Source organism: Chlorocebus sabaeus, chromosome 6, assembly GCF_047675955.1.
Source record: "Chlorocebus sabaeus isolate Y175 chromosome 6, mChlSab1.0.hap1, whole genome shotgun sequence".
NCBI classification, from domain to species: Eukaryota; Metazoa; Chordata; class Mammalia; order Primates; family Cercopithecidae; genus Chlorocebus; species Chlorocebus sabaeus.
This window is the reverse complement of record NC_132909.1, coordinates 10,560,111-10,583,241: the sequence shown is the minus strand read 5'-3', so window position 1 is coordinate 10,583,241 and position 23,131 is coordinate 10,560,111. Positions and strand designations below refer to the sequence as shown.

The window sequence follows — 23,131 nt, the reverse complement described above, 5'->3', positions numbered from 1 at the left end:
GAGTCCAGGAGGTCAAGGCTGCGGTGAGCCATGATTGCGGCACTGCACTCCAGCCTGGGAAACAGTGAGACCCTGCCTCAAAAAAAAAAAAAAAAGCCGGGCGCGGTGGCTCAAGCCTGTAATCCCAGCACTTTGGGAGGCCGAGACGGGCGGATCACGAGGTCAAGAGACCGAGACCATCCTGGTTAACACGGTGAAACCCCGTCTCTACTAAAAAATACAAAAAACTAGCTGGGCGAGGTGGCGGGCGCCTGTAGTCCCAGCTACTCGGGAGGCTGAGGCCGGAGAATGGCGTGAACCCGGGAGGCGGAGCTTGCAGTGAGCTGAGATCCGGCCACTGCACTCCAGCTTGGGCGACAGAGCTACACTCCACCTCAAAAAAAAAAAAAAAAAAAAAAAAAAAAAAAGAAGGCACTGTTCCCAAAAGTGAATGAATGTCTTCTGTTCTCTCTCCTAAGAATCCAGGGACCTGAAAACCCAGAATGAACTTGTGTTCATCCCAGAGATCACTGCAGGTATCATGAGGTACCCTTTGTGTCATCAGCTCAAGCAGTCCCCTGACCACTTTATCATCTGTGGTGGTCCTGTGCTGTGACTAGGAGGAAAAATTAGCTCTTTGAAGATAAAGTAGTTCTCTGTTGCAATTTAAGGCACTGGCCTCTTAAATTGTTGCAGGTTGGGAATGGATGAGAATATTTGTTTTGGGTGATCAGAACTGAGACCCCCATTGTGGATTAGTAACATGCCTCCTCCTAGAACAAGAGAGGGCAGGGATCGCCGAGACCACCACTGGGCTCCCAGCGAGGAAGAGGCCTTGGAGAAATGGGACTGGAATTGTCCAGAGACACGTCGCCTCTTGGAAGATGCCTTCTTCCGTGAGGAGGATTACATCCGTCAGGGTTCTGAGGAATGTCAGAAGTTTTGGACTTTCTTTGAGCGCCTGCAGAGATTCCAGAATCTCAAGACCTCCAGGAAGGAGGAGAAAGACCCTGGACAGCCCAAGCACAGCATCCCAGCGCTGGCCGACCTACCTTGCACTTATGACCCACGTTACCGCATCAACCTCTCTGTTCTTGGCCCTGACACACGGGGCTCTCAGGGGCTGGGCAGGCGCTTGCCTGCGGAGAGAGTGTCCGAGTTCCGCCGGGCCCTGTTGCACTATCTGGACTTTGGCCAGAAGCAGGCATTTGGGCGTCTGGCCAAGCTGCAGCGTGAGCGGGCAGCCCTCCCCATCGCCCAGTATGGGAACCGAATCCTGCAGACACTGAAGGAGCACCAGGTGGTGGTCGTGGCCGGTGACACCGGCTGTGGCAAGTCCACTCAGGTGCCCCAGTACCTGCTGACTGCTGGCTTCAGTCACGTGGCGTGTACCCAGCCCCGGCGGATCGCCTGCATCTCACTGGCCAAGCGTGTCGGCTTTGAGAGCCTCAGTCAGTATGGCTCACAGGTGAGTGGGATGCACCAGGTTTCCGATTTTTCCAGGGCGACCTTGGGGGAATAGGTTGCTTGTCCATATGGCAGTATCAATAAAAATGAAGCACTTGGCCGGGCGCGGTGGCTCAAGCCTGTAATCCCAGCACTTTGGGAGGCTGAGGTGGGCGGATCATGAGGTCAGGAGATCAAGACCGTCCTGGCTAACACGGTGAAACCCTGTCTCTACTAAAAATACAAAAAATTAGCCGAGTGTGGTGGCGGTTGCCTGTAGTCGCAGCTACTCAAGAGGCTGAGGCAGGAGAATTGCTTGAACCCAGGAGACGGACATTGCAGTGAGCCGAGATCGCGCCACTGCACTCCAGCCTGGGCAACAGAGCGAGACTCCATCTCAAAAAAAAAATGAAGCACTTACCCTTAGACCCAGTAATGATTCTTCTAGAACTTTATCCACAGATTGGCTTGTCCGTGGTCTATATGACAAAGGAGCTGGCGTTACCAGTGTAGCAGTTTAACGGCGAAACAATGGGAAGTGTCCTAAAGGCTCGTCACTTTTTTTTTGAGACAGAGTCTCGCTCTGTCACCCAGGCTGGACTGCAGTGGAGTGATCTCAGCTCACTGCAACCTCCTCCTCCCGGGTTCGAGCAATTCTCCTGCCTCAGCCTCCTGAGTAGCTGGGATTACAGGCACCCACCACCCTACCCAGCTAATTTTTGTAATTTTCGTAGAGATGGGGTTTCACCATGTTGGTCAGGCTGGTCTCAAACTCCTGACCTCAGGTGATCCACCCACCTCAGCCTCCCAAAGTGTTGGGATCACAGGCATGAGTCATCGCACCCAACTGCGAAGGTAATTCTTGGCAATCACCGCAATGCAAACTGCCATCTTGGAAGGCCAATAATAGTCCTTCTGTATCATGGTGGTCATAAGGATGAAATGGGTTGATATACATAAAGCACTTAGAGTGGCACATAATGTCCTGGCACATAGTAGGGACTCAAGAAAAGGTTGTTGGTATTACAGTAAACATTATATATACATGAGGTATAGTGCTAGATACTTTCTGTGCATTGTCACATGGCATTCTCACAGCGTCTAGGAGGAAAACTATAAGGGATGGCATTGCCTGCCCAAGGTCTGTGGCACTAAGTGGCAGACGTAGGATTCCAACCCAAGCTGTTGGACTCCAGAGTCTGATGGCTAGGCATGGCATTTGCTTAGATTTTCTTTTTTCTTTTTCTTTTTCTTTTTTTTTTGAGACACAGTTTCACTCTTGTTGCCCAAGGCTGGAGTGCAATGGTGAGATCTTGGCTCACTGCAACCTCCGCCTCCTGGGTTCAAGCGATTCTCCTGCCTCAGCCTCCCAAGTAGCTGGGATTACAGGCGCCCGCCACCACGCCCGGCTAATTTTGTTTGTAGTTTTAGTAGAGACGGCGTTTCTCTGTGTTAGTCAGGCTGATCTCGAACTCCTGACCTTAGGTGATCCGCCCGCCTCGGCCTCCCAAAGTGCTGGGATTACAGGCGTGAGCCACTGCACCTGGCCTGCTTAGATTTTCAATTTGGGCAGGGCCAGGGGCTGATACCCAGGCTCAGGGTCCTCTCCTGACCACACCTTTCTTCATCCCACCCCAGGTCGGCTACCAGATCCGCTTTGAGAGCACGCGTTCGGCGGCCACCAAGATTGTATTCCTGACGGTGGGCCTGCTTCTGCGACAAATCCAGCGGGAGCCCAGTCTGCCCCAGTACGAGGTCCTGATTGTGGATGAAGTCCATGAGCGGCATCTCCACAATGATTTCCTCCTGGGTGTCCTCCGGCGCCTGTTGCCCAAGCGGCCTGACCTCAAGGTCATCCTCATGTCGGCCACCATCAACATCTCGCTCTTCTCCAGCTATTTCAGCAATGCACCCGTGGTACAGGTGCCCGGGAGGCTGTTCCCCATCACAGTGAGTACTTTCCCCTCCTCCTACATCCCCAGACCTCCAACCTGGTCTCTGTCCAAACCTGGACATGCCTCTTCTCTCTGCGGCTGTATCGCCCATCTCTTTTATTTAAAGATGTTCTCTTTTTTTAAAGCTACCATTTTCTGAGCATTCATAATGACCTGGTTAGAGTGCTAAGTGCTTATTAGAGTAAAAGCTGTTAGAAGAAGACCCAAAAATGGCTGGGCGCAGTGGCTCATGCCTGTAATCTCAGCACTTTGGGAGGCCACGGCAGGCGAATCACGAGGTCAGGAGATTGAGACCATCCTGGCGAACACCGTGAAACCCCTTCTCTACTAAGAATACAAAACCAAAATTAGCCAGGCATGGTGGCAGGCGCCTGTAATCCCAGCTACTTGGGAGGCTGAGGCAGGAGAATTGCTTGAACCCGGGGGGCAGAGCTTGCAGTGAGCCGAGATTGCACCACTGCATTCCAGCCTGGATGACACAGCAAGACTCTGTCTCAAAAAACAAAAAGAAAAAAAAAAAAAAACAAAAATGTAAAGTCTCAAATAAGAGAAGTTTATTTCTCTTAGATAACAGTGTGACTGATCCAGACTGGTGGTCAACCCTGTTCCATGTGGTCATTCAGGGATCCAGGCTCCTCCTTTCCCATTAGTCGGCCATCTCACTGGGCAGGATTTCTCAAAGTCAGCAAGATTGACATTGCAGTCAAGGATAATTCCTTGTCGTGGGGGCTGTCCTGTGCATCATAGGATATTTAGCAATATCCCTGGCCCCTACCCACTAGATGCTAGTAGTCTTCTCCTCTGGTTGTGACTATTAAAAATGTCTCCAGATATTGCCACATGTTCGCTGGGGGGCAAAACTACCCCTAATTGAGAAACACTGTCTTAGTGAATTATCCTTATCTGTGTAGTCAAGATTTACAGGAAAGACTTCATTGTCTCTTGTGATTTCTGGTTCCAAATGCCCATCAATTTGCCTTCTAAGCAGCCTTAAAAAAAGAAAGAATGGGCCGGGCACGGTGGCTCGTGCCTATAATCCCAGCACTTTGGGAGGCTGAGGCAGAAAGATCATGAGGTCAGGAGCTCGAGACCATCGTGGCCAACATGGTGAAATCCTATCTCTACTAAAAATACAAAAATTAGCTGGGCACGGTGGCGTGTGCCTGTAATCCTAGCTACTTGGGAGGCTGAGGCAGGAGAATTGCTTGAGCCTGGAGGCGGAGGTTGCAGTGAGCTGAGATCATGCCACTGCACTCCACCCGGGGAAGAGAGCAAGACCCATCTCAAAAAAAAAAAAAAAGAAAAGAAAAGAGAGAGAGAGTGCCAGCCGGGTGTAGTGGCTCATGCCTATAATCCCAGCTCTTTGGGAGGCCGAGGCAGGTGGATCACATGAGGTCAGGAGTTCGAGATCAGCCTGGCCAACATGGTAAAACCTTGTCTCTACTAAAAATGCAAAAATTAGCTTCAGTGGTGGTGCACCCCTGTTATCCCAGCTACTCAGGAGGCTGAGGTGGGAGAATTGCTTGAACCTGGGAGGTGGAGGCTGTAGTGAGCCGAGATCATGCCACTGTACTCCAGCTTGGGTGACAGAGCGAGACCCTGTCTCAAAAAAAAAAAAAAAAAGAAAGAAAGAATGAGGTTGCTTCCTGAGAAATGTTTTCTAGGGTTTTTTTTTTTTTTTTTTTAGCAGAAACGAGGTGTTGCTATGTTGTCTGCCTGGGATCAAGCAATCCTCCCGTCTTGGCCTCCCAAAGAGCTAGGATTACAGGTGTGAGCCAACTATGCCTGGAAATCAGCCAGCCAACCTGGCTCAGGCCGAAGTCCTCTCCTGGTCATCCAACCAACCTGATTTCTAGGGTTTTCATCCTGGTTCCATCACCTAGAATTTTTTTCTTGTTGAAGCTACTCTAAACACAAGAGAATGCATGCATTGTAAATATATAGCTCAATTAGTTTTCACCAGTTAAATACATCTACGTAGCTAGCACCCAGGTTTAGAAAAGTCAGACATTACCAGCACCCCACAAGCCTTGCAGTTGCTTTGTTACTTTGTCTTTTTATTACATCCTTCAGAAATTATCTAACTGCAGTGTGCTGTCTATCGCCTGTTTCTCAATTAGGGGTGGTTTTGCCCCCCAGCGAACATGTGGCAATATCTGGAGACATTTTTAATAGTCACAACCAGAGGAGAAGACTACTAGCATCTAGTGGGTAGGGGCCAGGGATGCTGCTAAATATCCTACAATGCACAGGACAGCCCCCACAGCAAGGAATTGTCCAGCCTGCAATGTCAATCTTGCTGACTTTGAGAAATCCTGCCCAGTGGGATGGTAGACTAATGAGAAAGGAGGAACCTGGATCCCTGAATGACCACATGGAACAGAGTTGCCCACCAGCCTGTACCTGTTGCACTGTGTCTTCTCCGTCAACTGGGTCTCCCCCGTCAGCCTGCAGCCTCCCCAGCCCATTGCTCTGAGCTGGAGGGACAAGGTGTGCTTCTACCTGGGGCTGTCTCCTCTCAGGTCGTGTACCAGCCACAGGAGGCGAAGCCGACCACGTCCAAGTCAGAGAAGCTGGACCCACGGCCTTTCCTGAGGGTACTGGAGTCCATTGACCACAAGTACCCGCCTGAGGAGCGGGGCGACCTCCTCGTCTTCCTCAGCGGCATGGCGGAGATCAGCACCGTGCTGGAGGCCGCCCAGACCTATGCCAGCCACACCCAGCGCTGGGTGGTGCTGCCCCTGCACAGCGCCCTGTCTGTGGCCGACCAGGACAAGGTATCACAGGAAGCCCAAGTGGGGCAGGCGAGGGGTCTGCATGAGTCAGGGGTGGCTGCACACAGGACTTGTGTAACTCCACAGACGCACGGCTCGGGGGCTGCACTTGTGCAAAGTCGTAGCCACCTAGTGGCAGAGTCAGGCTGCGAACCCAGGTAGTTTGGCCCTGGAGCCCATGCTCTAAACCAGAGATCGGCAAACTTTCTAGAAAGGATCAGAGTAGATATTGTCAGCGCTATGGACCATGGGCTGTCTGTCTGTCACAGCTACTCAGCCCCACTGTTGCAGCATGAAAGCAGCCATAAATTGAGTGGGTGAGTCTGTGTTCCAAAACAATTATTTTTTTTTTGAAACAGGGTCTTGCTCTGTTGTCCAGGCTGGAGTGCAGTGGCATAATCGAGGCTCACTGCAGCCTTGACTTCTTGGGCTCAAGTGATCCCCTCTCCTTAGTCCCCCAAGTAGCAACTATAGGTGTGTGTCACTATACTCCGTTAATTTATTTATTTATTTTTTTAGACAGAGTCTCACTCTGTCACCCAGGCTGGAGTGCAGTGGCGTGATTGTGGCTCACTGCAACCTCTGCCTCCCAGGTTCAAGCGATTCTCCTGCTTCAGCCTCCCGAGTAGCTGGGACTACAGGTGCACACCACCACGTCCAGCTAATCTTTTGTATGTTGAGTAGAGACAGGGTTTTGCCATGTTGGCCAGGCTGGTCTTGAACTCCTGACCTCAAGTGATCTGCCTGCCTCAGCCTCCCAAAGTGCTGGGATTACAGGTGTGACCCACCGTGCCTGGCCTCAGTTAATTTTTCTTTTTTAATTTTAGTAGCAAAGAGGTCTCACTGTGTTGCCCAGGCTGGTTTCAAACTCCTGAGCTCAAGCGATCCTCCCACCTCGGCCCCCAGCAAGGGCAGTGCCAGTTTGTGCTTCAGCAGATCCCTCTGGCTGCCATGTGAGTCTACAGGCCAGAGATCTGAGGGGAAGCTAGAGCAGGATTAGAGTAGGTGAGGAGAGGCCTGAACCAGGGCAGGGGCCGGGCTGTGGGAGGAGGGAAGGATTTCAAGAAAAGTTCAAGATGGCCTGGTGCGGTGGCTCAAGCATATAATCCCAGCGCAGGAAGCTGAGGCAGGAGGATCACCCAAGCTCAGGAGTTAGAGACCAGCCTAGGCAACATAGTGAGACCTTGTCTCTACAAAACAAAAGAAAACTAGCTGGGCATGGTGGCATGTGCCTATAATCCCAGCTACTTGGGAGGCCGATGCAGGAGGATCACATGAGCTCGGGAGGTCAAGGCTGTAGTGAGCTGTGATCATGCCACTGCACTCCAATGTAGGCCAAAGAGTGAGACCCTGTCTCAAAAAAAAAAAAAGTTCAAGATGTTCAGGTCGGGGGGTGGGTGTGGTGGTTCATGCCTGTAATCCCAGCACATTGGGAGGCCTAGCCGCGTGGATCACCTGAGGTCAGGAGTTCAAGACCAGCCTGGCCAACGTGGTGAAACCCCATCTCTCCTTAAAATACAAAAATTAGCCAGGCATGGTAGCACGCGCCTGTAATCCCATCTGCTCCGGAGGCTGAGGCAAGAGAATTGCATGAACCCAAGAGGTGGAGTTGCAGTGAGCTGAGATCATGCCACTACACTCCAGCCTGGGTGACAGAGCAAGACTGCCTCCATCTGAGGATGGGGGAGGGCCCAGGATGGCCCAGGTGATGGGGTGGATGGTGAGCTGTCTCCGAGAGGGAGGTCTCTGGAGGAGGAAAGGATTCCAGGGAAGCTGCTGACATGGGGGTGGACGGGAAATTGGACATACAGGTTCATCGGGGCTGAGTTAGTTCTTGACGCCACCCCCTCCCTTTCCCCCAGGTATTTGATGTGGCGCCTCCTGGAGTCCGGAAATGCATCCTCTCCACCAACATCGCCGAGACCTCAGTCACCATTGATGGGATCCGCTTTGTAGTAGATTCTGGTAAAGACCACCACAAGCCCCTACCCGCCACCCGCAAGGACTTAGATAGGAGCGTGGGATCCGGAGGTGTACACGTGTGGCAGGGACGCACCAGTTTGAAGTGGGAAGTACAGTTGACTTTCCCATGTCCAAAATGCTTGCGACCAGAAGTGTTTGGAATTTCGGGTTTTTGGAATTTGGAGTATTTGTATCTATTTTATTATTTGAGCATGTCAAATCGAAAAATCTGAAATCCTCCAGTGAGCATTTTATTGGAGGGTCATGTTAGCGCTGAAAACATTTCAGATTTTTGAGCATTTCAGATTTTGGATTTCCGGAATTGGGATGCTGGAAGATGACATGTGGGGCCGTGGACCAGTGGCAACATCTTAATTTTTCTCACGCCTCCCAAGCCTACTTCTGCCCCGGGGCCTTTGCACTTACTGTTCTCTCTGCTGAGAGCTGTCTTTCTCCAGGTATTCACACAGCTGAGGCCCTCACCTCATTTCAGAGCCTCCATAGAGGTCCCCCCGTCAGAGAGGCCTATCCTGTCCACTCTAAGAGATATCCCCTCCCCCTTCTCCATCCAGTGTTGCTTCTCATATGAGGGGGGTTGGCATTCAATTTGTTTTTGTTTTTTTTTGAGACGGAGTCTCGCTCTGTTGCCAGACTGGAGTGCAGTGATGCGATCTCGGCTCATTGCAATCTCTGCCTCCCAAGTTCAAGCGATTCTCCTGCTTCAGCCTCCCAAGTAGCTGGGTTTACAGACGTGCATCACCACGCCCAGCTAATTTTTGTATTTTTAGTGGAGACAGGGTTTCACCATGTTGGCCACTTGGTCTTGAACTCCTGACCTCAAGTGATCTGCCTGCCTCGGCCTCCCAAAGTGCTGGGATTACAGGCGTGAGCCACTGCGCCTGGTCTGGCATTCTGTTTTATATGTGCTGCTGTGTTTGTTCACTTTCTGTCTTCCTGACTTGAATGTTCGCTGGGAGGTCAGCATAGCATCGTGTTTGGAGACACTGGAGCCTGCCTGGCCGGGTTCAGTGTTGGCTGAGTGGCTGGGGTCATGTCACTGACACTTCATGCATCGGTTGACTTACCTGTAAAATGACAATGACATGCCCTCCCTCAGGTTATGAGGATTAAATGACTTAACACCCTTGGGTGCCTTAGTGCCTGGCACAGAGCCATCACTCAATAAGTGTCAGCAGCTACCTGGTCGTGTTGACTCTGGGATGCCATTGATGGTAAAATGGCTCATAATTTCATGTGCCATTAAGACATTTTAGGCCAGGTGCAGTGGCTCACGCCTGTAATCCCACCACTTTGGGAGGCCAAGGCAGGCAGATCACTTGAGGTTAGGAGTTTGAGACCAGCCTGGCCAACATGGTGAAACCCTGTCTCTACTAAAAATACAAAAATTAGCCAGACTTGGTGGTGCGTGCTTGTAGTCCCAGCTGCTCAGGAAACTGATGTGGGAGAATCACTTGAGCCCAGGAAGTTGAGGCTGCAGTGAGCCGTGATTGTGCCACTGTACTCAAGCATGGGCAACAGAGCGAGACCCGGTTTTGAAAAAAAAGAGAGAGAAATTTAAAAAATAGTGCCTGCCAGGTGCGGTGGCTCATGCCTGTAATCCTAGCACTTTGGGAGGCCGAGGCAGGTGGATCACCTGAAGTCAGGAGTTCGAGACCAGCCTGGCCAACATGGTGAAACCCCGTCTCTACTAAAAATACAAAAATGACCTGGGCGTGGTGGTGGGTTCCTGTAATCCCAGCTACTCGGGAGGCAGAGGCAGGAGAATTGCTTGAACGTGGGAGGCGGAGTGAGCGAGATTGCACCATTGCACTCCAGCCTGGGCAATAAGAGCGAAGCTCCGTCTCAAAAAAAATAAATAAATAAGTAAAATGTGAAAAAAGGTTGTTTTACCACTGGAGGAAATACAGTGCTCTGTTCAATCCCGTGAGACTAGGGCCTTTGTTTAGCTCATTGCTGTTCCCCTAGCGCCTACTGCAGTGCGTGGTACATAGTAGGTACTTAATAAGTATTGATTGGATAAATGAACCTCTGAAGAAACAAAGACTTGGGAAAATAAATGAAAAGATGTGTGAGTGAAAGGCTGGGTGCAGTGGCCCATGCCTGTAACCCCATCACTGTGGGAGGCTGAGGGAGGCAGATTGCTTGAGCCCAGGAGTGTGAGATCAGCCTGTGAAACCCCATCTCTACAAAAAATTAGCTGGGCGTGGTGGCGTGCTGCTTTAGTCCCAGCTCTATTCGGGAGGCTGAGCTAGGAGGATCATCACTTGAGCCTGGGAGGTTGAGGCTGCAGTGAGCTGTATTTGAACCACATTGAACCACTGCACTCTAGCCTGGGAGACAATGAGACCCTGTCTCAGAAAAAAAAAAGATGTGTAAGTGAGGAAATGAAAGAATAAATAAAATGTCAGAGTTGGACTCAGAATAAGCCCTCGGTTATCATTAACAGAATAAAGGAGTGAGGCCAGGCGTGTGGCCGGCCGCACGTGGCTGCCACACACAGACTCCCTTTCCTCCTTGCTCCCATCCAGGGAAGGTGAAGGAGATGAGCTACGACCCGCAGGCCAAGCTGCAGCGGCTGCAGGAGTTCTGGATCAGTCAGGCCAGCGCAGAGCAGCGGAAGGGCCGGGCAGGCCGCACGGGTCCCGGAGTCTGCTTCCGCCTCTATGCCGAATCGGACTATGATGCCTTTGCCCCCTACCCGGTCCCGGAAATTCGGAGAGTGGCCCTGGACTCCTTGGTGCTGCAGGTGAGGCACGGGCAGAAACGGGACTATATGCTGACTGCTGGCACAGGGAGGAACCTGGGAGGCCTTTTAAATTTTATTTTATTTTATTTTATTTTAAGATAGGGTCTCGCTCTGTCACTCAGGCTAGAGTGCAGTGGTGTGATCACGGCTCACTGCAGCCTCCACCTTACAGGCTCAAATGATCCTCCTACCTCCACGTCCTAAGTAGCTGGGACCACAGGCACATACCACCATGCCTGGCTAACTTTTAAAATTTTATTTATTTATTTATTCATTTATTTATTTATTTTGGAGGTGGAGTCTTCCTCTGTCACCCAGGCTGGAGTACAGTGGCGCGATCTTGGCTCACTGCAACCTCTGCCTCACGGGTTCAAATGATTCTTCTGCCTCAGCCTCCCAAGTGGCTGGGACTACAGGCGTGCACCACCACGCCCAGCTAATTTTTTGTATTTTTTTTTTTTCAGTAGAGACAGGGTTTCACCGTGTTAGCCAGGATGGTCTCACTCTCCTGACCTCGTGATCCACCTGCCTTGGCCTCCCAAAGTGCTGGGATTGTAGGCAGCAGCCGCTGTGCTCAGCCTAACTTTTTAAATTTTTAGTAGAGATCAGGTCTTGCTGTGTTGCCCAGGCTGGTCTCATTATCCTGAGCTCAAGTGATCTTCTCACCTTGTCCTTCTAAAGTACTGGGGTTATAGGCATGAGCCATTGTGCCCGGCCAGCCAGGAAGCATTTACACAGGACCAATTCCAGAGTGTCAGGGCCAGGAAGGATAGGGCTAGCCAAGCCACTGAGGGGAATGTCAAAACCCTTGTTGAGGGGAGAATTGTTCCTTAAATCCACAGGGTCAACTGGGCATGGTGGCTCACACCTGTAATCCCAGCACTTTGGGAGGCCAAGGCAGGTGGATCACTTGATGTCAGGAGTTTGAGACCAGCATGACCAACATGGTGAAACCAGTCTCTACTAAAAATACAAAAAATTAGCTGGGTGTGGTGGTGCGCGCCTGTAATCCTGGCTACTTGGGAGGCTGAGGCAGAAGAATTGCTTGAACCTGAAAGGTGGAGGTTGCAGTGAGCCGAGATCACGCCACTGCACTCCAGCCTAGACAATAGAGTAAGACTTCATTTCAAAAAAAAAAAAAAAAAAAAAAATTTCTATAGGGTAAAAGGAAGAACCAGTGACTCAATCAGAATGCTTTCAGCTGTAACAGGAAACCTAGCAGGAAAGGGCTTTTAAAACCAGGGTTTCTCAATACATTTTATGTCATGATTTGTACCTCATTTGTTAATTTAGCATAGGTTAGACTGCCATGACAAATACACACAGTCACGAATGGCCAACAGTGGAATGGTGGTTTCCAGCTTGGCAGGCAATTTTCTTTATTCAGGGACCCAGGCTCCTTCCCTCTTGTGGCTCTATCATTTCCCCAGGGGCTTTTCCTGCTTGTGTGTCCAACCAGCCAAAGGGTCAAGGGCGTGGGAAGTGAGTACAGGAGAGTTTGCGGGTCAAGCCTGCAAATGGCACACTTGCCTTGCCCTCACCACTCCCGGTCCATCCTCAGTCTTGTGGCCACGCCCAACCATGAAGGAGGCTGGGAAGTGTAGTCCTTGTGCTCAGGAACGAAAGGAAAAGGAAAGTTGGGAGCAGCTGATGGTGTCTGCCACAAGCTCACGTGCAGGTGTAGCACAAACCAGTGGCCTTCCTGCAGGAGGTGCACACTATTTTCTATTTTGTTTGATTTCATCTTTTTTAAAAAAAATACTGGTGCTGCCAGGCACAATTATTGGGAGAACCCGCTCCCGATGTTTAACGTGGGTTCTTTTCTATTTCCTAAGTGCCTCGGCTGGGTTGAGAAGTAAAGGGAAAGAGCACAAGAGAGAGAAATTTAAAGCTGGGTGTTGGGGGAGACATCACATGTCGGCAGGATCTGTGATGTTCCCTGAGCTGTAAAACCAGCAAGTTTGTATTAGCGATTTTCAAAAGGGGAGGGAGTGCATGAATAGGGTGTGGGTCACAGAGATCACCTGCTTCACAAGGTAATAAAATATCACAAAGCAAATGGAGGCAGGGTGAGATCACAGGACCACAGGATGGGGCGAAATTAAAATTGCTAATGAAGTTTTGGGCACACATTGTCGTTGATAACATCTTATCAGGAAACAGGGTTTGAGAGCAGACAACCTGTCTGACCAAAATTTATTAGGCGGGAATTTTCCTCCACCTAATAAGCCTGGGAGCACTTCATGAGACCGGGGCTTATTTCATCCCTTGGGCTTGACCATAAAAGGACTGCACGCCTTAAAAGGGGCCGTCTATAAGCCTACCTTCAGGGCGCATTCTCTTTCTCAGGGATGTTCCTTGCTGAGAAAAAGAATTCAGCAATATTTCTCCTATTTGCTTTTGAAAGAGGAGAAATATAGCTCTGTTCCATCCGGCTCACCAGCGGCCAGTTCAAAGTTACCTCTCTTGTTCCCTGAACATCGCTGTTATCCTGTGCTTTTTTTTAAGATGCCCAGATTTCTTTTTTTTTTTTTTTTTTTTTTTTGGAGACAGAGTCTCGCTCTGTCGCCCAGGCTGGAGTGCAGTGGCCGGATCTCAGCTCACTGCAAGCTCCGCCTCCCGGGTCTACGCCATTCTCCTGCCTCAGCCTCCCGAGTAGCTGTGACTACAGGTGCCCGCCACCTCGCCCGGCTAGTGTTTTGTATTTTTTAGTAGAGACGGAGTTTCACCGTATTAGCCAGGATAGTCTCGATCTCCTGACCTCGTGATCCGCCCGTCTCGGCCTCCCAAAGTGCTGGGATTACAGGCTTGAGCCACCGCGCCCGGCCCAAGATGCCCAGATTTCATATTGTTCAAACACACATGCTCTACAAACAATCTGTGCAGTTGACACAATCATCACAGGATCCTGAGGTGACAGTCATCCTCCTCAGCTTACAAAGAAGATGACGGGATTAGGAGATTAAGTAAAGACAGGCATAGGAAATCACAAGGATATTCACTGGGGAAGCGATAAGTGTCCATGAAATCTTCACAATTTATGTTCAGAGATTACAGTAAAGACAGGCGTAAGAAATTATAAAAGTATTAATTTTGGGAACTAATAAATGTCCATGAAACCTTCACAATTTACGTTCTTCTGCTGCGGCTTCAGCCAGTCTCTCCATTCAGGGTCCCTGACTTCCCGCAGCAACAATGAATGGCTCATGCCTGTTATCCCAGCACTTTGGGAGGCTGAGGCAGGAGGATTGCTTGAGGCCAGGAGGTCGAAACCAGCCTAGGCAACACGGTGAGGCCCTGACTCTACAAAAAATTTAAAAATTAGTCCAGTGCGGTGGCACACACCTGTGGTCCCACGCAGGAGGCTGAGGCAGGAGGATCGCTTGAGCCCAGGAGGTCGAGGCTGCAGTGAGCCTTGATTGCATCACTGCACTCCAGCCTGAGTGATAGAGCAAGACCCTGTCTCATAAAAAAACAAAGTCCATGGGGTAGGTTGTCTTATCTTAATTTTTCGACCAGAAGAAGGATGCACAGAGAGAGAAAATATTGCCCCAGGTCACACAGTTGGCAAGTAGTAGAGTCAGGGCTCCATCCGAGGCCACCAGGCATCAGAGCCTGCTTCGTGAGTGGCCACTGGCCCCAGGCACGGTGGGTGTCACCTCCTCCTCCTTTACCATCCAGAGGCAGAAGCAAGGAACTGCCCTTCTCTGTGGGTCTAATTTTTGAGACCACGGGAACACTTTCTAGAAGCCTCTGGCCAGTCTCTCATCCTCTCTTGTCAGCAGAAGCAGGTCACATATGTTTACCCTATGCCCAGCAATTGTCTAGGGTTGTGGCATTGCCTGAGTTGATCAGAGCAGTGTCTCAGCCCTAGCTGCATACTAGAAACACCTACAGAATTTAAAAAAACCCATGCCCTGCCCCCTGCCTCTTTAAATTAGAGCTGCTAATGTAAAGGTTATTTATTTATTTATTTTTGAGACTGAGTCTCATTCTGTCACCCAGGCTGGAGTGCAGTGGTGTCATCTCGGCTCACTGCAACCTCCACCTCCCAGGCTCAAGTGGTTCTCCTGCTTCAGCCTCCCGAGTAGTTGGGACCACAGATGGGTGCCACCAGGCCCAGCTAATTTTTATATTTTTAGTAGAGAGGGAGTTTTACCATGTTGGCCAAGCTGGTCTTGAACTTCTGACCTCAGATGACCTGCCTGCCTTGGCCTTCCAAAGTGTTGGGATTACAGGCATGAGCCACCACGCCTGGCCTATAAAGGTTTTTAAATGAGTATTGGGTGAGCTCCTAGACAACATCAAGGCTTGGTCAGCAGGGAGGAAGGAGCAGCAGCTGCTTGCAGGTGGACGCCAGAACTTCTAGTGCCCTCGGATCAAAGCTAGGCGAACAGGCTCTCTGGGCTTCCTTCTCACTCTCTGGCCATCACATGAACCGCCTTGCTAGCCTCTCCTCCTTCCAGTCTCCAGAGAGGTGCTGTTTGCTTACGTATGCCACGCCAGGCTCCGGGGTGGACATATGCTGTCACTTAATTCTCCCACCCCCTGCTGCCTGCCTGGGCCACTGCATTAATTGGGATTCTTTTGGTTGCAAGTGAGAGAAATACAACTGAAACAATTGTAGGCAGAAAGGGGGATCTTACCATTTTGTGCATTCGTGAGATGGTATGTCTAACTTAGGAACAATCCAAGAATTTCTCCATCTGCTGTAGATGGGCCCATTTCCAAACAATGGACAAAGTCAAAAGTCATAGCAGTTCTGGGTTAATAATATAGGCTTCCATCCTGGTCACAACCAGAGAGGATGCTGGGAATGCTCTTCCTGGCTGCAGTCTCAGGGAGATTCTGATTGGTCCAGCTCAGGTCACGTGCCTCTCGTCCATGGTCAGGGTCTGGGGGAAGAGGTGCTAGGGAGACAGAGACAGCAGCCCTCCTTGCCTGCCTCTGTACAATGGATCTTGACATTGGGAATGTTATGTTATGTTATGTTATGTTATTTTTGAGATGGAATCTCACTCTGTGGCCCAGGCTGGGAGTGCAGTGGTGAAATCTCTGCTCACTGCAACCTCCGCCCTCCAGGTTCAAGCAATTCTTCTGCCTCAGCCTCCCAAGTAGTTGAGATTACAGGCGCACGCCATCACACCCAGCTAATTTTTGTATTTTTAGTAGAGACAGGGTTTCACTATGTTGGCCAGGGTGGTCTCAAACTCCTGACCTCAAGTGATCCACCTGCCGTGGCCTCCTAAAGTGCTGGGATTGCAGGCGTGAGCCACTGTGCCTGGCTGACACTGGGAATTTGAGATGAAGTCTTGATGTGTTGCCAGGCTGGAGTGCAGTGCAGAGGCCCGATCTCGGCTCACTGCAATCTCCACCTCCTGGGTTCAAGCGATTCTCCTGCCTCAGCCTCCCGAGTAGCTGAGGTTACAGGCGCACACCACCACTAATTTTTGTATTTTTAGTAGAGACAGGGTTTCACCATGTTGGCCAGGATGGTCTCGAACTCCTGACCTCAAGTGACCCACTCGTCTTGGCCTCCCAAAGTGTTGGGATTACAGGCATGAGCCACTGCGCCCGCCGAACTGGGAATTTTAAAATGTCATGAGTTTGTGATCCCTGAGCCCCTCTGTGCTGCACAGTGGCTCTCGTGTTTCCCAATCTTAGGGGTTTTTCTTCTCATTCTAGATGAAGAGCATGAGCGTGGGGGACCCCCGAACCTTCCCCTTCATCGAGCCCCCACCACCAGCCAGCCTGGAGACCGCCATCCTCTACCTCCGGGACCAGGGGGCCCTGGACAGCTCAGAGGCCCTCACGCCCATTGGGTCCCTGCTGGCCCAGCTGCCTGTGGACGTTGTGATTGGTGAGTACCCATCCCCTTCGTGATCACACAGGGCACCAGGAGCGGGTGTGGGCACAGCTAACTCTCTGAGTGACCCGGGGGCAAGTCTGTCTGTTTCTTCCCTGGGTCCAGTTCATTTATTCACTCTTCACTGGGCCAGGCACTGTTCTAGGTGCTGGGCATATAGCAGTGGACAGAACAGACACAAATCTCTAGCCTCAGGGAGCTGACATTTTGGTGAAGAAAACCAGCAATAAATTAGGACAATAAGGAAAAGGTATAGTAAATCAGATGGTGCTTAGTGTTCTGGAGAGAAGAAACAACGGGGTTGGGGAATGGGGAGTTGTAGTTTCTAATACAGGTCTCAGGTATAAGGCAGACCTCACGGGGAAGGTAACATCTGTGCAGAGAAACGGAGATGAGGGCTAGGAGCCATGCAAATACTAGAACATGCTTGCCAGCAGAAGTAGAGAAACATGGCCGGCACAGTGGCCCACACCTGTAATTCCAGCACTTTGGGAGGCTGAGACAGGTGGATTGCTTAAGCCTAGGAGTTTGAGACCAGCTTGGGCAAAATAGCAAAACCCTGGTTTCTACCAAAAAAAAAAGAAATATAAAAATAGAATGTGAGCCCTGTATGTAATTTAAAACTTCCCAGTAGCTACATTAAAAAAGCAAAAACAGGCTGGGCACAGTGGCTCACGCCTGTAATCCCAGTACTTTGGGAGGCTGAGGTGGGTGGATCACGAGGTCAGCAGTTTGAGACCAGCCTGGCCAACATGGTGAAACCCTGTCTCTACTAAAAATACAAACATTAGCCGGGTGTGGTGGCGTGAGCCTGTAATCGCAGCCACTTGGGAGGCTGAGGCAGGAGAATCGCTTGAATCTGGGAGGCAGAGGTTGCAGTGAACCGAGACCATGCCATTGTAATCCAGCCTGGGCAACGGAGCAAGACTCCATCTCAAAAAACAAACAAAAAAAAAGCAAAAAGAAACAGGTGAGATTCATTTTGATAAAATAGCTGATTTAACTTAATATACCTAAAACATCATAATTTTAACATAATCAATATAAACATTTTTTGCAAGATGTTATGTTATTTTTTACCATACAGAGTCTTGGAAATCTTGGCTTGGACCAGCCATATTCAACTGCTCAGTAGCTATGTGTGGCCAGAGGTGGCCATATTGGACAGTGCAGATGTAGCATGAGGGCGTTCAGGCAGTCGGAACAGCCAGTGCAGAAGCCCTGTGGGGGGGCACATGCCTGCTGCTACGGGAACAGTGAGGAGCCCGGTGTGGCTGCAATGGAGTGAGAGGGAGAAGACGGGAGATATTAACCAACAGTCCCATTCATTCATTAAATACTTTTTTTTTTTTTTCTTTTTTTGAGACTGAGTTTTACTCTTGTTACCCAAGCTGGAGTGCAATGGTGCCATCCCGGCTCACCGCAACCTCCGCCTCTTGATTTCAAGCAATTCTTCTGCCTCAGCCTCCCAAGTAGCTGGGATTACAGGCATGCGCCACCACACCTGGCTAATTTTGTATTTTTAGTAGAGATGGGGTTTCTCTATGTTGGTCAGGCTGGTCTCGAACTCCTGACCTCAGGTGATCTGCCCGCCTTGGCCTCCCAAAGTGCTGTGATTACAGGCTTAAGCCACCATGCCTGGCCCATTAAAAAAAAAAAATAATATATATATATATACACACATACACACACACACACACACACACACACACACACACACACACACACAGGCTGGAGTGCAGTGGTGTGATCCCAGCTCATTGCAGCCTCCGCCTCCTAGATTCAAGCAATTCTCCTGCCTCAGTCTCCCGAGTAGCTGCGACTGTAGGTGCCTGCCACCATACCTGGCTAATTTTTGTTTTGTTTTGTTTTGAGACAGTTTTTGCTCTGTTGCCTAGGCTGGAGTGCAGTGGTGTGATCTCAGCTTACTGCCACCTCCTGGGTTCAAGCGATTCTCCTGCCTCAGCTTCCTGAGTAACTTAAGATTACTGGCTCACACCACCATGCCTGGCTAATTTTTGTGTTTTTAGTAGAGATGGGCTTTCATCCTGTTGGCCAGGCTGGTCTCGAACTCCTGACCTCAAGTGATCTGCCCACCTCAGCCTCCCTAAGTGCTGGGATTACAGGCGTGAGCCACCGTGCCCGGGCAATGTTTGTTTTTTCAGTAGAGACAAGGTTTTACCATGTTGGCCAGGCTGGCCTTGAACTCCTGACTTCAAGTGATCTGCCCCACCTCGGCCTCTCAAAGTGCTGGGATTATAGGCTTGAGTCACAGTGCCTGGCCCATTCATTAAATAATTTTTGAGCACCTGCTGCGTCTTCTCCCTCTCACTCCATTGCAGCCACACCGGACTCCTCACTGTTCCCGTAGCAGCAGGCATGTGCCCCCCACAGGGCTTCTGCACTGGCTGTTCCCACTGCCTGAACGCCCTCATGCTACATCTGCACTGTCCAATATGGCCACCTCTGGCCACACATAGCTACAGTTCTAGATGCCAGAGATATGACAGTGAATAAAACAAAACTCCTGCCCTCACAGAGTTCACATGTAACAGAGGAGATGGACAGGGGCAGATAAATGAGTGAAACGCGGAATGTCAGCCGCTGGTTCCTGCTCGGGTGGATGCAGGGCGCGGGGGGCACAGTGGGGGCTGGGAGCAGTGTTATGCGGCTGTCCTGGGAGGCCTCACTGAATGGTGACACCTGGGCAGAGGCCTGAAGGAGGGGAGGGAACAGCTGTCCCTCTGGCCCTGGGTCAGGTGAGTAGCTTTGAATTAGATGGGAAGTGTTTAGGTGGCACTGGGTTCTACGTGACTGAAGGTGGCCAGAAAATTCATCAGCTGACCTGGCGGTTCTGTGAGGATCTAGAAAGGCCGGGTCCACAGAGGTGGATGGAGACCATTTTCAGTTCCCGGCCCTCCTGATCTCAGGTCTTCAGTAGCCAGTCACAAGCAGATGTGGTGCTCCTCGTCCCCATGCTATGTGTCATCAGGAATAGGGCGTTCATCTTGAGGGATTTAGGGCCAGCAGACCCTCTGACCCTGTCGCTCTTGTGGCCATCCTGTGGCGTGCCATCAGTGTCTCAAGGCACTCGGCTGACGCTGCAGATGCCACCGCTAGAGGCTGGGGGTGGCCTGTGGTGTCTGGCTTGCAAGGCTGTTTCAGAGAATGTGACGCAAAGTGCCCCGGCGCGAGTGACAGGAAAGACTGGCTGTCTCGCTTGAATTCCCCAGCACTTGGGGTAATCACAGGGCCTCCCTTGGGAGGCACAGGCAGGTGGGGTACCCAAGATCCCCCAAACACAGAAAGAAGTCCTGGCTTTTCCACAGCTCAGACCCCTCCCACCTCTCTCCTCTGCACAGCGTGTCCCCAGCTCTGCCCTGCGCCCCTCTCTTGCGGGCTCAAGGATGTCAAAACTCTTCCTCTCCCTCATTCTTGAGTCATGCTCACCCCTCCTGGGGAGTTCGCTGACTGAGGCTTGCTCATCTTGCCCAATTTTCCTGAGTCAAGACTTTCTATTTCCAGCAGCCTGCGGCCCACCATGGCAGGACCGCCCCTGTGTGTGTGAACACCATTGAAGTCCCCCATCCTTGTAGCACAGCGGGCTTCAGTGTGGGCAGGAGGCTGGATCCGCTGGGCTCGGAGGGCTGCCCGGGCTGAGAAGATGGTTCATTTTTGTTTGATTTATTTTTATTTATTTATTTGTTTTGAGATGGAGTCTCACTCTGCCCTCCAGGTTGGAGTGCAGTGGCGTGATCTTGGCTCACTGCAACCTCCACCTCCCGGGTTCAAGTGATCCTCCCACCTCAGCCTCCTGAGTAGCTGGGATTACAGGCATGTGCCACCACACCCAGTTAATTTTTGTATTTTTAGTAGAAACGGTGTTTCACCATGTTGGCCAGGCTGGTCTTGAACTCCTGACCTCAAGTGATCAGCCAGCCTCGGCCTTCCTAAGTGCTGAGATTACAGGCGTGAGCCACTGTGCCTGGCCTCATTTTTGTTTTGGAAGGAAACAGGGCTAGAGCAGGGAGAATCTGAGCTGAGAAGCAGAAGAATGTTCTGTGAGCGCTTGCTGTGTGCCGGGGAAAGGCTCTGTGGACTGTCCATTATTTCATCCTTACCTGCTGAGGGCAGGGCCTCTGATCGTCCCCAGTGTGGAGATGGAGATGGAGAAACTGAGGCTGGGCCCAGGAGGCTCCTGAGAGCCTGGGGGAAGCCTGGCTTTGATCGGAGGTGATGCTAAGTGCCTCACACACATTATCTCCCTGAGGGCTGGGGGCAGGTGCCCCCACTTTCCCTGTGGGGAAAACAAGGCTCAGAGAACTGCTGCTCAGGGTCACAGTGCGAACCAAGAGGCACGGATGACCCTGTGCTGGGCGTCCTCTGTGCCAGGTGGAGTTCTGAATGCTTCACGGGGTGAAACACACCAGCCTCTTGGCAGCCTGAGGAGAGGCCGATGCTGTTGTTCCCCCATTTACAGATGGGGAAGCAGCGGCACGGCGAGGTGGGGCCACTTGTCCCTGGTGACAGAGCTGGGGCATCCTGGAATAAGACAGGGGCCTGCACAGTACAGCCCTGAGCCCTACTTTAGGGCCACCTTTGATTTATGAGGCCAGCTTTTTTGTTGTTGTTGTTTGGTTGGTTTTTGAGACGGAGTCTTGCTCTGTCACTCAGGCTAGAGTGTAATGGCACGATCTCAGCTCACTGCAACCTCCGCCTCCAGGGTTCAAGTGATTCTCTTGCCTCAGCCTCCCAAGTGGCTGGGATTACAGGTGCCCGCCACCACACCCAGCTAATTGTTGTATTTTTAGTAGAGTCAGAGTTTCACCAGGTTTGCCAGGCTGGTCGCGAACTCCTGACCTCAGGTGATCCACCCACCTCGGCCTCCCAAAGTGCTGAGATTACAGGTGTGAGCCACCGCACCTGGCCTTGTTTTTTTTTTTTTTTTTTTTTTTTGAGATGGAGTTTTACTCTGTCACCCAGGCTGGAGTGCAGTGGTGCTATCTCTACTCACTGTATCCTCCACCTCCTGGATTCAAGCACTTCTCCTGCCTCAGCCTCCCAAGTAGCTGGGATTACAGGCACCCACCACCATGCCTGGATCTATTTTTAGTAGAGACGGGTTTTCACCATGATGGCCAGGCTGCTTTCGAATTCCTGACCTCAGGTGATCTGCTTGAGTCCAGTTTTGTGACAGGCACTGCGGAAAGTCAGCAAAGGGAAAGAGTGGGGGCGGGTCAGACACATGTCACAGACCACTAGCCACAGGACAGGAGGACAAGGGAGTCCCCGGAAGTCCAGCATCAGCTTGGGCACCCAGAACCAGGGGATGTCTAGATGTCCGCTGTGGAGCACTCACAGATGGAGACAGTGTTCACCAGCTCTTCGGCCACCCTGGGAGATGGTTCCTGACACTTTCCTCTCCGTGGCCTCCCCTCTGCCCCTCCTGCCCTTTCCCTGCCTCTCCCAGCCCCTGCCCCATCTTTCTCCATCTCTCCCCTGCCTTCTGTCCCCTCTTCCTCTTCCACCTCCACCTTGACTTAAACAAAGGTAGCAGAAGAAGCTTCATCCTGTGATAGGCACAGGAGTCAGTGCGTGCCTGTGCCGGGGCAGAGAGGGACTCACTCACAGGTCACACTCTAGCGCGGAGGAGAGGTGTCCACCACGATGGGTCAAAATGAGCTCCTAGAGCAAAGACCAAGCCAGGGAAGCGTCGGAGCGCTGGGGGGTGTGTTGTAAATAGCAGAGTGGGGAACTTGGTGACAGGAGTAGCCGGCGCTTAGTGTCTCCTGTGTGTCCGAGGAGGCAGGCACTGGCCATCTCCAACCTACAGATGGGGAAACCGAGGCCCTTGCCCACGGTCTCATGAGCAGAAAGCACAGCGCGTGGGTTTGAATCTGTCCATCTGGGTCACGAGGCCCATAGTGGGCAAGATGGAGGGGGTGGAAGCAGGAGGGCAGGCGGAAGGGCGGGTCGGGGCCCCGAGGGGTGAAGGCTGCGCCTGTCCTGGCACCCAGGAGCCTCAGCCCCGTGTCTCCGCTCCAGGGAAGATGCTGATCCTGGGCTCCATGTTCAGCCTGGTGGAGCCTGTGCTCACCATCGCGGCCGCGCTCAGCGTCCAGTCACCCTTCACCCGCAGCGCCCAGAGCAGCCCAGAGTGTGCAGCAGCACGGCGGCCACTGGAGAGCGACCAGGGTGACCCCTTCACACTCTTCAATGTCTTCAACGCCTGGGTGCAGGTGAGGCTGGTGGTGGGGCCCCTCTGTCTGTCACCCTGCTCAGGGCCAAGGCCTTCTGTGGCTGTGGCTCCTCCTCGTGTCCTACCCTGGGAGGACTACTGAGCCCTCCACAGACTGGGCCTGCCTGGCCAAGTCTCCACCAT

At 51.5% G+C, this 23,131-nt stretch overlaps 1 protein-coding gene across 4 annotated transcripts in view; it reads left to right on the top strand.

The window, feature by feature from the left end:
- The window catches only part of DHX34 (DExH-box helicase 34), a 36,793-nt gene that overhangs the window by 4,049 nt on the left and 9,613 nt on the right, over positions 1-23,131 (top strand). For 3 of the 4 annotated variants that reach the window (XM_037991894.2, XM_037991891.2, XM_073016249.1), the window contains exons 2-9: positions 459-1,447; positions 3,064-3,375; positions 5,903-6,157; positions 8,017-8,119; positions 8,422-8,574; positions 10,666-10,883; positions 16,569-16,743; positions 22,795-22,988. In XM_037991894.2, the coding sequence (XP_037847822.2) occupies positions 743-1,447; positions 3,064-3,375; positions 5,903-6,157; positions 8,017-8,119; positions 8,422-8,574; positions 10,666-10,883; positions 16,569-16,743; positions 22,795-22,988 (2,115 nt within the window). In that variant the 5' untranslated portion in view covers positions 459-742. The remainder of the gene's footprint in view (positions 1-458; positions 1,448-3,063; positions 3,376-5,902; positions 6,158-8,016; positions 8,120-8,421; positions 8,575-10,665; positions 10,884-16,568; positions 16,744-22,794; positions 22,989-23,131) is intronic. The other variant, XM_037991893.2, reaches the window with a different exon arrangement.